The sequence below is a fragment of the Podarcis raffonei genome, chromosome 2 (genome assembly GCF_027172205.1).
Source record: "Podarcis raffonei isolate rPodRaf1 chromosome 2, rPodRaf1.pri, whole genome shotgun sequence".
Lineage (NCBI taxonomy): Eukaryota > Metazoa > Chordata > Lepidosauria > Squamata > Lacertidae > Podarcis > Podarcis raffonei.
This window is the reverse complement of record NC_070603.1, coordinates 31,963,699-31,980,723: the sequence shown is the minus strand read 5'-3', so window position 1 is coordinate 31,980,723 and position 17,025 is coordinate 31,963,699. Positions and strand designations below refer to the sequence as shown.

At 47.4% G+C, this 17,025-nt stretch overlaps 2 protein-coding genes across 3 annotated transcripts; one reads left to right on the top strand and one right to left on the bottom strand.

The window, feature by feature from the left end:
• The first annotated feature begins 1,305 nt into the window (after positions 1-1,305).
• Positions 1,306-6,593, top strand: SYNGR2 (synaptogyrin 2). 2 transcript variants are annotated; one of them, XM_053375607.1, is made up of 4 exons: positions 1,306-1,479; positions 3,972-4,209; positions 5,681-5,820; positions 6,148-6,593. In XM_053375607.1, exons 1-4 carry the CDS (start codon positions 1,381-1,383, stop codon positions 6,346-6,348), a joined length of 678 nt encoding a protein of 225 aa, XP_053231582.1. In that variant the 5' UTR covers positions 1,306-1,380; the 3' UTR covers positions 6,349-6,593. The 2 variants fall into 2 exon arrangements, with proteins under 2 accessions (XP_053231582.1, XP_053231581.1); XM_053375606.1 differs by lacking the exon at positions 1,306-1,479 and adding an exon at positions 1,754-1,948.
• Positions 6,594-7,862: 1,269 nt separating this feature from the next.
• TK1 (thymidine kinase 1) lies at positions 7,863-13,694 on the bottom strand. Its single transcript, XM_053375608.1, has 7 exons — positions 13,530-13,694; positions 12,954-12,985; positions 12,058-12,171; positions 11,659-11,752; positions 9,416-9,505; positions 9,214-9,333; positions 7,863-9,079 (listed from the first exon to the last, which is right to left on the bottom strand). The coding sequence occupies exons 1-7, from the start codon at positions 13,593-13,595 to the stop codon at positions 8,891-8,893; spliced, it is 705 nt and encodes a 234-aa protein (XP_053231583.1). The 5' UTR covers positions 13,596-13,694; the 3' UTR covers positions 7,863-8,890.
• Between the last annotated feature and the right edge of the window lie 3,331 nt (positions 13,695-17,025).

The window sequence follows — 17,025 nt, the reverse complement described above, 5'->3', positions numbered from 1 at the left end:
CCCCACCCTCGAGACAATTTGAGAGGGCCAATCAATGGGAAGAGATTAGGAAGAGCACCTTTGTGCAACGCTTCCACTGACATGTTTTTTTGGGGGAATCCCACTGTCTGGTTCTGGTTTCTCTTCCTGCTTCTATGATCTCTTCCAGCCTTTCTCAACCTTGGGTCTCCAGATGTTGTTGAACTACTGCAGAAATCCCCCCATGTCACTTCTGCCTTTGAAATCCCGTAATGTCAGGGAAAATCTGGACGTATGGCAGCCCTACATAATTCTCTAGGGCACGGGTGTCAAACACAAGGCCCGCGGGCCGAATCCGGCCCGCCAGACCTCGTTATGTGGCCCGTGTAGCCACCAGCGGCTGCCAGCCTTCACCTTTTATTCTCCCCCCTTTTTTTTTTGACACAAGAAAGCCGCCTCTTCAGCACATGCGCAGCAGCCTACAAGCCAGAGAACGTCTGCCCTCTAGCGGCGCCGGCCGTTCTACACAGGAAACCTCCACTTTACATGCATTCAGGAAACCTCCACTTTTTTTTATATTGAGCGCATATTGAGTCCTATAGATACAACTGGCCCTTTGAGGGTGACCAAACTGCTGATGCGGCCCCCGATGAATTTGCGTTTGACACCCCTGCTCTAGGGGAAGCCATATGCTTAAAATGTATGGGGTTGCATTGTGTTAGCAGCAGGATTACTGCCAGTGCAAAGGGACTTCACTCCCTTCCCTCTCCTCCCCTGTGCACTACCTAAATCTGTCCTAGGTGTTTCCCCAACCTTCCAGAGCAGATTTGGGGAGGGTACAAGACGGGGGGGGGGGAGAGGGGTAAAGTCTGCCTCGTTTCTTAAATGAATGTGCCTGCAACAAGACTAACTGCATGCAGTATGAGATTTAAGCTGATGTCCAGATCCTTATTTCTAGTTCTCAGTCTTTTATTTAGCATGGAACAGTATAAATGAGGAACTGACATTTTCATGCCTTTGTACACCAAAATAAGATCTAAGGCAGAGACAAGCTGAAATACGGTTTTCTATTTTTCCTTTGTACGGTAGACTAGTTTCTACTTGCGCACACAGCACTCTGATCCCATCTGCGTTATTCGTGTAAAGTAGCGCCATAGCACTTTAAGCAGTCGTGGCTTTCACCCAAAGAATCCTGGGAACTGTAGTCCGTTAAAGATGCCGCGCACTGTTAGGAGACCTCTTCCTATCACAAAGTTACAATCCCCATTCAAACTCTATTCTAGGGGATGCTAGGAATTATAGCTCTCTGGTGGGGAAAGGGGGTCTCCTAAACTCCCTCATCACTCTTAATCTACAGTTCCCAGGATTTTTTTTGGTGGGGGGGGTTCTTTAGTGGCATACAGCTTTAAACGTATAGCGCTGATGGGGTCTCTGTCCTCCATCCAGAGAAGCAAAGAGGCATTGTCAAAGTTGAAAGAGCGAGCAAAAAACAAATATCTAAGAGGATATGAAACGGCGCTGGTGAGGAGGGGTGTACCCTGGGCTGGGTTGTAGGTTGGGAAAAGCTCCGGGCCCGCCCGAGACTCTCTATCCCTGAAGTACGTCTTGCACCTTAGTTCCAAGCGGCCATAAATCTGAAACCCAGCCTGCGAAGTGCGCTGCAGCCGGCGCGGAAGCATGAGAAGCCGTCGCAGCTCTCCAGGAAGGAAACCCGGCGGGCGCGACCCTCGTGGCTTCCCTGGTCCCGGTTCGGCTCTCCTCCCCTGGGGGCGGAGTGGAAAGGCGGGGCTTGCGGACGCGCAAACACAAGTCGGGGCGAGGCGGCCACCGCGAGTTCCGGGCCGGGAGCGGGGCAGCAGAGCGCGGCGACTAAGTCATGGAGAGCGGCGACGGCGGCGGCGGTGCCTACGGAGCTGCCAAGGCGGGCGGCACCTTCGACCCGTGGCGCTTCTTGCAGCAGCCGCAGGTCATCGCGCGCATTCTGAGTGCGGTGAGTGGCGTCGGGCCGGGGCTCCCGGAACGCAGCGCGGAAGTTGGGCTCTGAACTTGTGCAGAGGCCGCCCGGCTCCTTCCTAACCCCGGGCAAGTCGGCGCGCGCGCGCCCCCACGCTGCGCTTGGCCAAGAAGGAGGGCGAGCTAGTGGCCAGGGTGCCACTAGCTAGTGGCCCAGGTGAGGCTGGCGTAGCTGAGGCGGGGCCGTTAGGCACCTGGGCCGTGCCTCCTGCCACCAACAGTAGCACCCTAGGAGGGGAAGTAGTTGAGGCGGAGCAATGCAGTGTCATGCAGCGCCGTCGGGAATGGAGACACCTGCTGGAGGCCCCGGGCGTCGGCTAGGAGGAGTCTCTCCTTGTTGTTCCGCTTCTGAAGAAGACACGTGGCCAAGTCCTCTGGAAATCATCCACTTCGGGCCAGTGGCGGGTCCCTCCGCTCTCGGCCCCCGAGGCCGCATATAGATGGCAGGTGCGCCCTGGCAGCGCGTCTCCCGCGCTGCGCCCCGTCTCTCTCGGCCGGTGGGGAGCCCCGCGCGTGGGAACCAGGCAGGGGCCGCTTCTGGTTGTTGGCCCGCCTTCGGCCGCTGCCTCGCTCCGATTCACTTGCTTAGGATTGGGCAACTCCGCCGAATAAAGTCCATCGCTTTGTATTGCGGGTTGTTTGAGGAGAAGCAGCCTGGTCATATGGCTGTCAGCTGATAGGCCTTGAGCGGAGCTAGGCTGCTGCCTTCCTAGCCTTTTGACGAGCTGGGTTCTCAAGGCTTCTGGGTCTGTAACACAAAGAGGAACGCCCTTCCCTATGGGCAGCGTTTGTAGATGGAGAGAAACTCTTCAGATATATGGAGTATTTGCTTGGCAGTAAGGAAGAGCGAACCTGCTTAGGAAGCAGCTGGCTCCCGAGTTTTGCAAGATCCAGTAAGACAGATCCTTTCATGGCTGGTTCCTCCAAAAGAGCCTTTCCCAAGCTTGGGTCTTCAGCTGTTTTGGACTACAGTTCCCATCATTCCTGACCACTAGTCCTGATAACTACAGGTGATGGGAGTTGTAGTCCAAAACCAGCTGGAGACCCAAGTTTGGGAATCTCTGCTCCAAACATTCTAAGGGAGAGTTATGCTTCTAGTCTTCTGGTTTTCAGTGAGGGTTCTAGGAGCATCTTCCAGAGGTGATGTGAAATTCGGTCAATAATGGCACTCCTTAAGTGCTGTCAATAATGGCACTCCTTAAGTATTATCAGGTACTTATAATGGGAGGGGGCAGACACGGAGGGTAGGAGTTATGTAGGAAATCATGTCATGTTAGCAGAGGTTAACATGCCTGAGTCCTGCTTGCCTCATGTGAAAGACATTTTCTTGAGAGGTGAGCAAGTGCACTTAAAGCGTGCTTGATTTTTGACCTGTGGCTGAGAGCAGCTTGTTACTGGTGAGGAGAAAATGACAGCTTTAAAATTAGTTGGGGAGGTGGAGAGATCTGTCTGAACCCTGAAGCGGCTTTGTCTGAAAAGTCAAGAGGGAAGGCTCCTCAGCCATTTGTATGGTTCTCTTTCTAGGATGCACCAATCTCCAGTGCCAGGTGGTCTCAAACAAAACTCCTTATCTTAGCTGGCATGATGTCCAGCACCCAGCTATAATTATTGCTCCTCTTTTCCTTAGGGTGAGGTTTGAACTATTGAGGCCTCTGCTGCTCCGTACTTTGTTCAGAATGAATGCAATGCATTTCTCAGCTGTGCACAAAGATGCAGGTTGGGACCTTGCAAGGGTAATGTTTTGCATAGAGGTGGGATTTCGGGATTTAGTGGTCCCAAGTTATGATGTTAAAAGCACATGAGGCCACCATCTTGCTGTAGCTAAGCAGGTCTGGTCAGTAACTGGATGGGTGACCACCTCAGAACATGTACACTTGTGGGTTCCATGATCGCAGAGAGACGGGATATAAATGAAATCATGGCTGATTTGTGCCTTAACGGAAGCACCTCACTACTCTGGAAGATGGTGGGTAGCATTGTACTTTTTGTTGTTGTTGCAGATTTTTGCACTCATTGTTTTCTCCTGCATCATTGGTGAAGGCTACACCAACCATTCTTCATCCGACAAGCTGTACTGCGTCTTCAACCACAGTGAGGATGCTTGTCGTTACGGCATTGGCATCGGAGTGATTGCCTTCCTGGCTTGTGTATTCTTCTTGATGGTGGATATCTACTTCCCACAGATTAGCAATGCCACTGATCGCAAGTACCTCGTTATGGCCGACCTGGGCTTCTCAGGTATTTCTTTTTGGGAGGTGTGACATGAAACACGACCTTGTGGGGAGGGAGGGCAAGGCTCTGTACATGTTCTCTTCCTTCTCTCTCTTTTCCCCACCCCCTTTGCAGAGCTGGACAATGCCTTCCCTTGTTTTGCTCTCAGTATGATGTGAGTCTGGAACAGCTCAGCTCCCCTGGCATGCTGCCTGCGAGGGCTTGTTTTGTCTGAATGAAAGTGTCTTCCAGGAGAGACTGCCTGTGTTCCTAAAAACACTGGGATGCTATATTATTGGTAAAGATTAGTGCTGGGCAAGGAGGAGACACCATTGAATGGGTGCCCCTTTGTTCCCTGACGTAAACGCCACATGCCTTAATACCTTTAAAAAATGTCACACGTTTCTTTAAGGGGGCTTCTAGATAGCGTTTGTTCTACTTTGAGAAACAGGAGATTCTGGACTCCCATTCCAGGCCTTGGCCTAGATTAACTAATACTGTAATCAAAACTTGGCCCACACATCCTTCTGAGACGGTTGCAGAATATGCCCATTTTGTTCAGTGTAAGGTCTCCTCCAGACTGTCAATACTTTGTGGGAGGGATTCAAGTGCATACCAGAAATTCAAAGCACTTTAAATCTGCAAATCTAAAGTGCTTCGCTGCCCTAGAACAATAAATCCATTAAACAAATTATGTAGTTTGGAAAGCGATGGGGAAAAAGTGTGATGCATTGAAAAGGGTGAGATAAACAAATGACTAACAGGAAGACGTGGAACATCCCACAGGCAAATCAGGATGAATGCTCATAGTTACATAACTGCCCCCCAAAATTATAAATGAATGCTCAGTAACGATAAGACAAAAAGCCGGGTAGCTTTTGTGCAAGCAAGCTGGAAAGAATGCTCATTAAACAAGTTGTCTGGAGGAGCCGTAGAATTTCCTGATAACCAGAGCACAAGTGGCAGGTATTTTATCATATAGTTGTAGCCCCAGTTGATAGCAGGAGCAGAATGGTAGTGCTCTGTACTGCAGGCTTCCCCAGCCTGGTGCCCTCCAGATATTGCCAACTATCTGTGACCATGGGCCATTCTGGCTGCGGTTAGTGGGAGGTGTCCCAGCACACCTGGAGGACACCAGGTCGGGGTAAGTTGTTCTCCTGTAACTTCAGCTGAAGGGTGCCTGTGCTTCTGTTAAATTTGAAGAGACTGGCAGAATAACCAGCAGGTAAGCAAAAAGGAAGAGACCTACAGTTGTATTCAATGCTGTGCAAACAGACGGGATGTTCCCCTCCATCTGCAGCATGCCCCAAAATCAGCTCGAGGGTCCCCAAGCCTCAGGAGCTGGGAGTATTGCCTGCCTAAAAGTCTGTTTTAGCACTGAAGCTGCGGCATCAGATACAGCCCTTAGAACAGGGCTTATCATAGGCCTTCGTATTCTGTTAATAAGTCACCCAGTCCCTTCCACTCTTGCTAAATATATTTTTTTCTCTTTGTGCAGCTCTCTGGGCCTTTCTGTGGTTTATTGGGTTCTGCGTGCTAACAAACCAGTGGGCATCAACAGCTCCCAAAGATGTATCGATTGGAGCCGACTCTGCCCGTGCTTCAATTGCCTTCAGCTTTTTCTCCATCTTCTCATGGGTGAGTGAGGGTTTCTCTCTGGCCCAAGGAAGTCCAAGGCTGAAGTCAGACAGGCTGCCAGCTGCCAGCCCTGAACTGGGGATTGGCTATGAAACTGATAATTGGTTTGCCAACACCTGTTAAACTGAGCTCAAAACAAGTAACCAGCTCAGATCTCTCTGGCGTTGCCTCACAAGGTGGCCATAGAATTTCCCTGGCCTTTCCATCTGAAACAAAGCAATGCTACTAAACTACCTTACAGAGGAATGGCTGTTGCATGTGACCAGCTCTTCACAGACCCATCCTGGTCCTTGCCAGCCAGAGCTAATAGCTTGTTTCTGTCCACAGGGGCTCCTGATCACGTTTGCACTTCAGCGCTACCGCATGGGGGTGCAAGATTTTGACCACAGCTACGTTGACCCAGCTCCAGGTCCTGTGCCCCCCTACTCAAGCTACCCCAATGTTGGTCATGAGAGCTACCAGCAGCCACCCTTCACTCCTCGCACCGGAGAGGACTCTGAGGGCTACCAGCCTCCCCCTGTGTACTGATTGCTACTAGCACTGTTTAAAGCAGCTCATGGGGAATAGCCACCTAAGTGCAATTGATTCACTTGCTTGGGTTGGGGAAAGGCATCTACTGTGAAGAGTAAGAATGCCACAGCTTAACTTTTGTGTGTGCGTGTGCATTGGGTTCTGGGGTATCCTTGCTGTTTTCTACCCCTGCAGAAAATACTTCGCTCCGCCCTCAGGGGTGTGAGAGGCTTTCTTTCTGGCCTGTGTGTGACGTGCAAGGCATAATACGCAGAGGATATTCAGCTAACTCTATAACAGGAGCTAGAGATTTCATCCAGCAGTTAAGGCAAGCGTCCCGTTACGTTGCTTCCTACTGCAGTTATCGTAGCGGGACCCTTGCTGCTGGCCAAAGTACTTTGTGCCTTTTGTGCAGATGCTGTTACATTTGACTCATACCAGCCACTGAGTGGGGTGGGGGGGTTAGTTCCCATGGCTCCTATGGTGCTGCCTTTCTAGATAGGATAGTGCGGATGCAGTGCTTTCCTTACAGCTTTTCACTTGCTGCTGGATGGACGTGATGCCAAAGCTTAGGCCTAAAGGCCCCCTCATTTCTTTTTTTAAAATAACAATTTGTATATAAAGTGCTGGACTGAGCAATGTTGAATTTTTCCTGTGTGCCTTGTCTTGTTTCCCTCCCTCAATTCAGTCCTAGTTCAAGATGGGAGGTGACCAGCTCCCTTTCTGCACAGATATACTAATAGTGAAGAAACATAGCTGGGGTGGGGTGCAGGTACTACTGTTTGCTTCTTGGGGTAGGAAGCCCACTTGCACAAAACTTATAAACTGCCACACTTTCCTGGGTACCCAACAAGGCTTTCTGGGAAAGCTCTAACTTCTTAGGTTGGTTTCCCAACTGTACCTGTTGTGTGTTGGGGGATGTAACAGGCGACAGCCCACCCACATGGGAAGCTATTTGAGGATTTGGGAAGTGTTCTAAATCTGTATCATGGCAGAAATAAACCTCGTCACTCCCATCACTTGGAATGCGAGATTTTATTATACACCCTCCCCATGGCTTTAGGGGAGATGTTTATGTGTGAACCCAGCTGTGTGACCGAGGGCTAGCTGTGGGAAAATAATTATACTGGCTGTAGCAAAGCAGTGGTGTAAGGTCTTGGCACCTACAGAAACAAGTACCATAAGCCTTATCTCAGCTCCTTTTTTTAGGCTGCACTTTTCACCTCCTGCTGTTCTGGGTTTTGGCCAACCAAGCACTCTAAGCAGCTGATACTGTTTCTCCCAGTGCAGCTCTTAACATGAAAGGGTGTCTGTACTATCGGGAGAAGGAGTATGGGCAATTTCAGTGGTGGTCCTACAAGAAAAGTTTCCAAGCAAGAGGCCGGTCATCTTAAACACTTCTGAGGGGGAGGGGACTGAGAGCTGGATGTCTCCTACAATCTAAGTGGTAGCCTTTAAAAACAAAATAGACACCTTGCTCTGAAGCCTGGTGAAATGATGGTGGAAATCAATAAAAAAGGTCAAAGAAGACATTCAGTACTAAGTTATTTATTAAAATAGCCTGATGAATAAAACATTTTTCTCTTAATTGATCACTATGGGAGAAGACGGCAAATTTTCATGGGGAACAGAAGTGGCAGCAGAGCAGTCTTAGGGCATGTTTTAAGTGCAAAACTGATGGTTTGCTGAATCAAATGCAGAAATAGCTACTACCATTCATCATGCAGAAGACAGTAAGATCGAACTGGCAGAAGTTATACGACAGGTACATGCCCCAAGTTTCATATATAATGAACATGATTGACGCTCTCGGCCATCCTGAATAAATTAGGAAAGTAAAGGCCTGACACAGGACACAAAATCTTAAAGCCAAGACTACAAAGAACATAAGAATTGCTTATTGCCCACTTCTGGAGGCATATTATATCTATCAAACCCTTCTACAGAAAAGCAGAGGCCTCATAACTTATGCAGGATTAGTAATAATTTTGTTAGTTTGGAAGCCTCACAGAACTATGCTATATACCCAACACGTAGCTAGATGTCAGATCAGAGAGATACACATAGAATTGAGGAAATGATGTTTTGCTCAGGCAGTTAGTCTAGAGTTGAACATTATGTTCCATATTCCATGTTCAAGAAGGGTTAAAGACTGGGAAAGAGACTAGCCCTTCCAAGGTAAACTGTTTAACAAGGACACTGGTGTTTGCTGAAATAAGAGACAATGGCTTTAAGGTATAAATAATATTCTAGTTTGACTAGGAAACAGGTTCTGCTAGTGAACATAGAGGAAAGTCCCAGTTCTATGAGACAGTAGGAAGTCTTTCCCCATAAATGTGAAGCCATTAAGAGGTGAGCTTTTGGTTTTTAGCACACCTAAATTATTAGCCTTTTGCAACACGCCCCAGCCTCATTTCCTCCTTCAAAAGCAGTTCACTCTTTCTAGTGCTTTCACTAGTATTGTCCTTTGATCCGCACACCTTTTTAACGGTATAGGGTTGGAATGAAGAACAGCACATCAATTAACCCCACAGAAGAAAAGGGCTGTCACTTTCCTAGTTCAGTGTGATGGGCTCCACTGCATGATCTGACGAGCAGCCAAAGCCTTTCGGGAACCAGCGACATCTAGCTGCTTATTTCCTCCCGGCAGATTCTCTTTGTCGTCGGTTGCCTGCTGCTGCGGCCGCTTCTTGAAGTAGCAGACACGGCAGACTGAATGGTACTTGTCTGCTCCTCCTATCACTTCCACCTAAAGAAGGAGAGAAGTGTTAATTACTCAACAGGTAAAAAGCACTTTGCTGCTGCCAGACTGATAGCAGGCACATTTCTGCCTCACAGATGGAAAGGAACCTTTCTGAGAAGGAAAGTGCAGTGGACTCTTACCTCCTTCTCTGTTCCCAGCCTCTTTGTGTAAGAGGCTTCACGGTAACACTCCATGCAGACGGCGTTTAGTTTCACCACACTCTCTGCTAAAGGAACCAGCTGCAAGATGTTGCCAAAGGCCTGCAGTGAAACAACCAGATGCATCGTTGGGTTGGGACACATACCAGCAGGAAGAGAAAATTAAGAATTTAGAGAGGTTTACCTTTCTCTGGAAGGTTGCATCAAGAGCGGCCACAATGACAGTCTTCCCTGCATTGGCCATTGCCTCACAGAACTCTACAATGTCTGGAAACTAGACAGGAACAGAGGGGAAAAGCTATGTTTCTCCACAGTGGACAAGTCGTATCTCTTAGAAATTCATAGGACTACATGTGACACAACCAGTTCTTTGGTTGTGAGGAGATGGTGGCATTCTTAAGAGTATTTGCATGGTACTCTTACAGTGAAAGCCGATGGGGTGGGGAGAATAGCCAATGTGGTGTGGTCTCTTGCGGTTGCTGAACTACAGTTGCCATCAGCTTCAGCCAACATAGCCAATGGTCAGGATGACAGAAGCTGTAGCCCACCCTCATTGGCTAACTACGGCCCACACATACCCATTCAGAAATAAGCATTCATTAGGATTTGCTCCCAAGTTAATAGTAAAGGTATAGGACTGTACCTTAACCCACCTATGTTTAAAGCGAAGTTAAGGGAGCCAACAGGTCTCACGTTCTCTAACTGAATACTTTAAGGTATTCCCTGATGGGAACCCTATCTGCTACTGCTAGAAAGGTCTCAATTATGGGAGGAAAGGATGATGGCTTGGTGATAGATCACATGCTCTCTCTCTCTCTTTTTTGCAGAAGGCCCCAAGATCAATACAGTGGTACCTTGGGTTAAGTACTTAATACGTTCCGGAGGTCCGTACTTAATCTGAAACTGTTCTTAACCTGAAACACCACTTTAGCTAATGGGGCCTCCTGCTGCTGCCGCACCGCCGGAGCACGATTTCTGTTCTTATCCTGAAGCAAAGTTCATAACCGAAGGTAATATTTCTAGGTTAGCGGAGTCTGTAACCTGAAGCGTATGTAACCCGAGGTACCACTATACCTGGCAAGCCTGCTGCTACCACCATCACATCACCTGAATTTCCAAAAAGTCTTTAAAGGGGTGGGCCAGCTGTAGTGTGGGCTTCTCATGGTCCAAGACATGCAATTATCGCCCAATAAGCTTTTAAATGAAAATTGTTCCTTGCTCATCCATCTCCACATACTCAACATGGGTGAGCCGAGATCAGTCTTGTATATATGAGTTTCTTTGTTTTTGTTAAAACTCCCAAGGTCTACTAATGCATTTTACATGTACAAAGCAAGAGTACATCCTCAGGGTCTCTTAACAGCTATTAGACAGCTAATTTGTGTAACAATCTGAAACATGTACTTGTTCTTAGGGAGACAAGTAACACTATATCAGATCAATCTCCACCTACTCCTGCATTCTTGACAAGAATACCAGCAGCCACAGTGCAGTCCACACCAAGAACTGACCAGTGGATTGTTCATTTACGTTTTCACCCCTGCTCTACACCCCTTTAAATTAATGTCTCTCCTAACCTTTCAGCAATACATTGTCCAAGTTCAGCTAACACTGCCAACACAGTCAAGAAAATAACTTCCAGAGAACCTACTAGCAGCAACCTGGGTGTGTTCTAGATAAAGATGTACTCCATTTACTGTAGGAATGTTGTTAGAATTGAACTACATTCTATTTAGCAATGATACATAAGAGCCTGTTGGATCTAGTCCAACATCCTATTTTCACAGCGGCCAACCAGATGCTTGCTGGAAACCTACAAAGAGGACATCAGCACAACAGCACTCTAGACACCTGTGATTCCCAGTATTTGGTATTCATAGCAACCCCTTTCATGTTCTTTTATACAGTGGTACCTCAGGTTAAGTACTTAATTCGTTCCGGAGGTCCGTTCTTAACTTGAAACTGTTCTTAACCTGAAGCACCACTTTAGCTAATGGGGCCTTCTGCTGCTGCCGCGCCGCCGGAGCACAATTACTGTTCTCATCCTGAAGCAAAGTTCTTAACCCGAGGTGCTATTTCTGGGTTAGCGGAGTCTGTAACCTGAAGCGTATGTAACCTGAGGTACCACTGTACTGTTCTGTGTAAAAGAGGACTGCAATCCTACATCTACTCAGAAGTCCCAAGGAGCTCAATGGGGCTTATTCTAGGAGAATAAAATGGCAGCCTAAGTCCCCATAGAGCTGTGAAACAGACTTGTGCGGTAGTGCTTGACTGTTGACCCAAGCCAGATTTATTTTATTTATATATTGTTTATTTTATAAACAAGTATGCCAAGATTTCTCATGTCATGTATCACAAAAATAGCATAATGTGGAAAAAATATCTACAACATATGTTTCATTATTCAGAGAAGATAAAAGAACTTACAAACTGGCCTTCATCAATGCCAATCACAGCAGCATTAAGGGCCTCTTGATGCACATCTTTGAGACAACAAGCTGAATAGGCTTCCATGGTATTCCTACATAGAAACAGGAATATTTGTGATAATTGGATTGCTTTGGTTATAAGCCTACTCCATGGCAAAGAGTTCATTTTCCAGTGGCACTTGCAGAATGCTCTCGAATCTAAATAGCAGCTACGTGAGAGAAGACTTAGACAGGGAAGATGCTTGAATGCCCAGACTGAATCCCCTGAGGTCATATATTATAAAAGCATTACAGTGCCAACAGTTTAAGATAACAGTTTGTGAAAAATGGTGTGCCTGCTTGAAATTTCCCAAGCATATACACTGTATAGATTGGCCCTGACATTTTAGCAATTTACCTGTCATGTGTGGAGACACCATTGACGCAGTAGCGTGTGTCCTTGGAATACTTGATCAGCAGACATTTGTACTGTGCAATTTGGAACCGACGGACCCGGCGCATGAGTTCAGTGCTGCAAAACAAGAATGGAGATGTCCAGTGGCAAGCATAACCCAGGAAAGCCTAAAGTGTTTCTGGTCAGAGAGAAACAAGCTCTTTTACTAGAAGGGCACATGTGGTTCTATTGTGAGCCAAAAAAGCTGCAGCTGCTACATGAGGGAAATTACAAAAGCACAAGACTGACTGCTTTAGTCGCTTCATTACTAAAGATAACACCTACAATCGTGCAAAACACATTTCTCTCCCAGCTCTGGCAGAGACAATGCATTTTAAGACATTGGCTTTTGTTCTACAGAAGGCAGCACTTGTTAAGTTTAGAGGTGAAGAGTAAAGAAATGGCAATTGCCTCTATTCAGTCCATGGGATCTACTCCTTGCCCTACAGTCTTGATTGGCTAGGTTTCATTCGATTTGTCTGCCAAGTGGCATGACCCATTATTTGCTCTGGTAAGAGCAAATGATGGCCAGAGCCTATTTTATAGAAAGCAAACTTTTTTGGGCAAGCAAGGTGCAAATCCAGCATAGGAGACAGTGCCGCTTTTGCACTCATTGAAGGATCTGCAGCCCATCAGCCCATGCCTTGATATATTTTCACCTCTAGTTTACTGACTGAGGGAGGAAGCAGCAGCCTAGTGGTGATAAAGCAGGTAGAACTCCAGCCATTTGTGTCTCTTGTAGTATCCATGTCACATACAGATCAGCCACGCCAGTTAACAAAACTGGTGTGCTAGGCCCAACATCCAGACTACCAGTTCAAATAATAGCAGCACTTATTTCAAATCTGCAGTGTACATACCTTTTCCCAGAGAACATGGGTCCGAAGATTACCTATAGAGATTGGAAGGGAAAATGGATTTAGGAATGTTTTCTTCTTAAAGCTAAGTACCAAATATACAGGTTGCAAGATGAATGGCTGCAGTCAGAAACTGGTTGTTGAACTAGATTGAGCTCCTTTTAAGCCAGCAATCCCTACAAGAGCCCGTCCGTTATCAGAGGCAGCAGTTCTCTAAATGCCACATCCCAGGAATCCCAAGAGGGGAGATGGCGGTTGCCCTTCCCATCTGCATCGTGAGAACAGGATGGTGGGCTAGAGGGGGCCTTTGGTCAGATCCGGCTGTGCCCGTCCAGCGCCCTCACGCAGCCTTTACTCCCATTCGGAGCCGGAGAGGCGAATATCGCTTTCGCACCCCCAGTTCCGCAATCGAGGTTGCTACCCCAAACCTCTCCCTCGCTCTCCTCTCCAGTACCCCGCAAAGCCAAGGGCCCCGAAAATAAAGGCGAACCTCCAGCCTCAGAACTATCAGCCGCTCCCATTAATAAACCCCTCCAGCTCAAAGCCCTGTCACATACAATGACACCAACTTCTACGTGCCTGGATCTGGCCGCGGGCCTTGAGGGGCGACCCCGGCTGCACTCCCGGCATCATCAGGCAGTTCATGGCTCCGATTCCAAGTCCTTGCCCAGGCAGATCCACCTAACGCCGGCCTTTCTTTCCCTTCGCGCGCCCGGCTCCGGCAGTTTTTATACCCGGGGCAAGCACTGTCCAATCAGAACAGATCGCGCCGTTCCACAGACCATCAAAAGGAAACCCCCTCCGCCCCTTGGCCAATCAGAGTCAAGGCGGGAAAAAACTTTCTTGAAAGTGTTTGGCAAGGGCGGCGTAGGCGCTTAAGCTACCTCCCGGCATGCTCTGCGAAAGTGAGGATTTTAAGTTTTTTTTAAGGGGCTGGGGAGGCACTCGCGTCCGGGCTCCAGTCATAGTTCCTCTTTCCTGACTTTTTTTCCTGCTTGGCAGTAGGAGAGCAGCGCCTAAAATCAGTTCTCCAGCTTTGCTTGTGCAAAGGTTGCCATGCTTTCCTTTCATCATTTCTGACCTCTCATTAACCGAGGAACCCGCGCGTATTCGCTCAAGGTTGTGTAATTGTGTTTAAAAATGGGTGTGAGTGGGTTTCAGCCACAGCTTCTTTGTCCCAGAACTTGTGGCCTGCAGCAGCACCGAGCAGGGACTCATCCAGTCCATTGCCAGAGTTGCAATAGTCTGGGTTGCAAGCAAAAGCGAAGATTGGCACCATTTATTGTGCTATCGCTATTAAGCTTTAACATGACTCAAGGCTCTTTTGTTTTGTTTAACCCTGTTCAGTCTGCCATCTCCATCTTGAGAGGAAGTCTAGATAAATATATTACAGTACAGCAACATGTCCAATCCCTTCAACCTTTCCTCATAGGACATTTATTTGCGTTCAGGTGCTCAGAAAGTAATATACAGGTGTGTCCTGTAGGCAAATATTCCAGGTGATGCAAACTGCTGAATGTGAAATATCTCAATCAGCACATTCCTTTCCTGTTAAAATAAAAGTGTGTATTAGTCTAGAGGGGGGTAGCCCAACATCTGGCTTGAGGGCCACATGCGGCCCTTAATGCCTTTTTTGGTAGCCCTTGGTAACAATTGACATACACACACACACACACACACACACACACACACCTCTCTTGCTGCCTTCCCAAAGCCCATGAGGCTTGATGGCTCTGACAGGGTCCCAGAGACCTCCCTACTTCCCAAAGCCAATAAGTGCTTTCCCAGCTTTGGGGAGGTGGGGACCCTGCCAGAGCCTTATGCCTTCTTCCCAAAGCTTGGTGCCTCTCTTAACCAGTTTTGCCAAGGCAGTGCGAGGACTGGGCAGGGGCATTACACTTTGGCCTCACTCCCCACCCCACCTCCACCCCATGCAACAAGGCAGAGTGCAGCCTGTGGGTTCTGGTATAAAAAGTTGGACCACCCTGGTCTAGAGAGTCATTCTTCCTCAATAACTCAATTTCTTTCTTCTTGTTACTCAGACATCTCCACTTACCCATCAGGGACATACAGTGGTACCTCGGGTTAAGAACTTAATTCGTTCCAGAGGTCTGTTCTTAACCTGAAACTGTTCTTAACCTGAAGCACCACTTTAGCTAATGGGCCTCCCGCTGCTGCTATGCCACTGCTGCGCGATTTCTGTTTTCATCCTGAAGCAAAGTTCTTAACCCAAGGTACTGTTTCTGGGTTAGCGGAGTCTGTAACCTGAAGCGTCTGTAACCCGAGGTAAAAGGTAAAGGGACCCCTGACCATTAGGTCTAGTCATGACCGACTCTGGGGTTGTGGTGCTCATCTCGCTTTACTGGCCGAGGGAGCCGGCGTACAGCTTCCAGGTCATGTGGCCAGCATGACTAAGCCACTTCTGGCAAACCAGAGCAGCGCGCGGGGATTCGAACCGCTGATCTTCTGATCGGTAAGTCCTAGGCTCTGTGGTTTAACCCACAGCACCGCTCGCGTCCCACGTAACCCGAGGTACCACTGTACATACTTGATCTTCATGGATAATTTCACCCTAGGACATCTCATTTGGCCACATCATACCTGTATGATACACCTACTTTTCATTGGTCTTTCTCTAAAATTTCCTTCACACAACCTCCCTTATACAAATAGAAAATTGACTTCCAATGATATATTTTTTTAGATACTGGGGGATGTGTTTCTTTTTTAAAAATAATCTATCAATTTACAACTGACACTGAATACTGCAGGAAAGTAGCAAAATTGATCACCATGTTCTAGTTCTTTATTATTTCTTGTATAGGCCGCAGTAGAGTGTTAAACGTGTTAAGACTAGATTCCCCCCTCCAAAAAAAATTCAACCCACACACTATCTACCGGTTGCTGATTATCCAGCAGCTGCCATAGTACGATAGTACTGCATGCTAACTAATTTTCTTTTTCACATTTTTTTTCCTTTTTCCCCAGATGTGATTAAACAGCTGTCCCATTTGAATCATAAAATGGGAAAACAGCACCTAACAGGGATTTGCAATGTGAAAGCTATTATAATTACTGATGTGTTCATTTATAAGGGAAAAAATTGGAGTGTTTCACAGTGAGGCTTGGCATATTTCTTGGTATATTTGCATATTAAGCTCACTAGCACAACATTGTTGTTAATGTTATCAAATATAACCTTCTGGCCTTTTGGGAATCTTCTTGGTAGCAAGGATAATTGCTCCTCTCATAAGGTTTGTTTAAGGGGTGTCTTACCTGTCGCCTTCATAGATTTATTCTCAGATGAGATCCCCCCACCCCCGCTCACAGTGAACTAGCTCATTTCACAGCATAAAAATCTTGAAAGCTTTGCCGAGTGAAAAATGTTATAATGAGTTGATTATATTGTGACTGGAACACATCAGCAAAGGTGGGAAGGGTCAGATGAGGGATTTTAGCTGAGATCTGAAGAAGAAAGGAATAAGAACAGAGCGATGAATAGTGGCAGCAAAACAGCAGAGAATTGGGGGGGGCAGGATAGGAGAGGTTTTATGCCATAGTTTCACAGAACCAAAGCCCCATCAAACTGCCTTAGCTATTTGTGGGGAAATTTAATCAGACACTTTGTTCTTTTAAATACCTGGATTTAGTAGGTTAGGGACAGGGGATTTGCGGCCCTCTGGATGTAACTAGACGACAATCACATAACCCTCACCAGTGCCACGGTACCTGGGGCTGAAAGTTGCAGACCAGCAACATTAGAAGGGGGGGGGCAGATTTCTCATCCCTGTAGCAGGTAAGTAGACATCCAATACTAATAGTCCATTCATTCCTGAGTGCCTGTCTTGATGCAGCCAAAACTGCACCAACCACAACACAAGAGGAAGGCTTGGAGGAAGACACAAGGTTTGCAGAAGTACCGAAAAGGGTGGACGGACACCAAAACCAACCCAGTGAGGATTGAAAATGCTTGGTGGGTATGGAATGCTAACTGATGGGAGGAGAAATGTAGGAAAGCTTGGGGGGATGGAATGGAGTACCCTGGGAGAAGGGGTGGCTGAGTGGAACACCATGC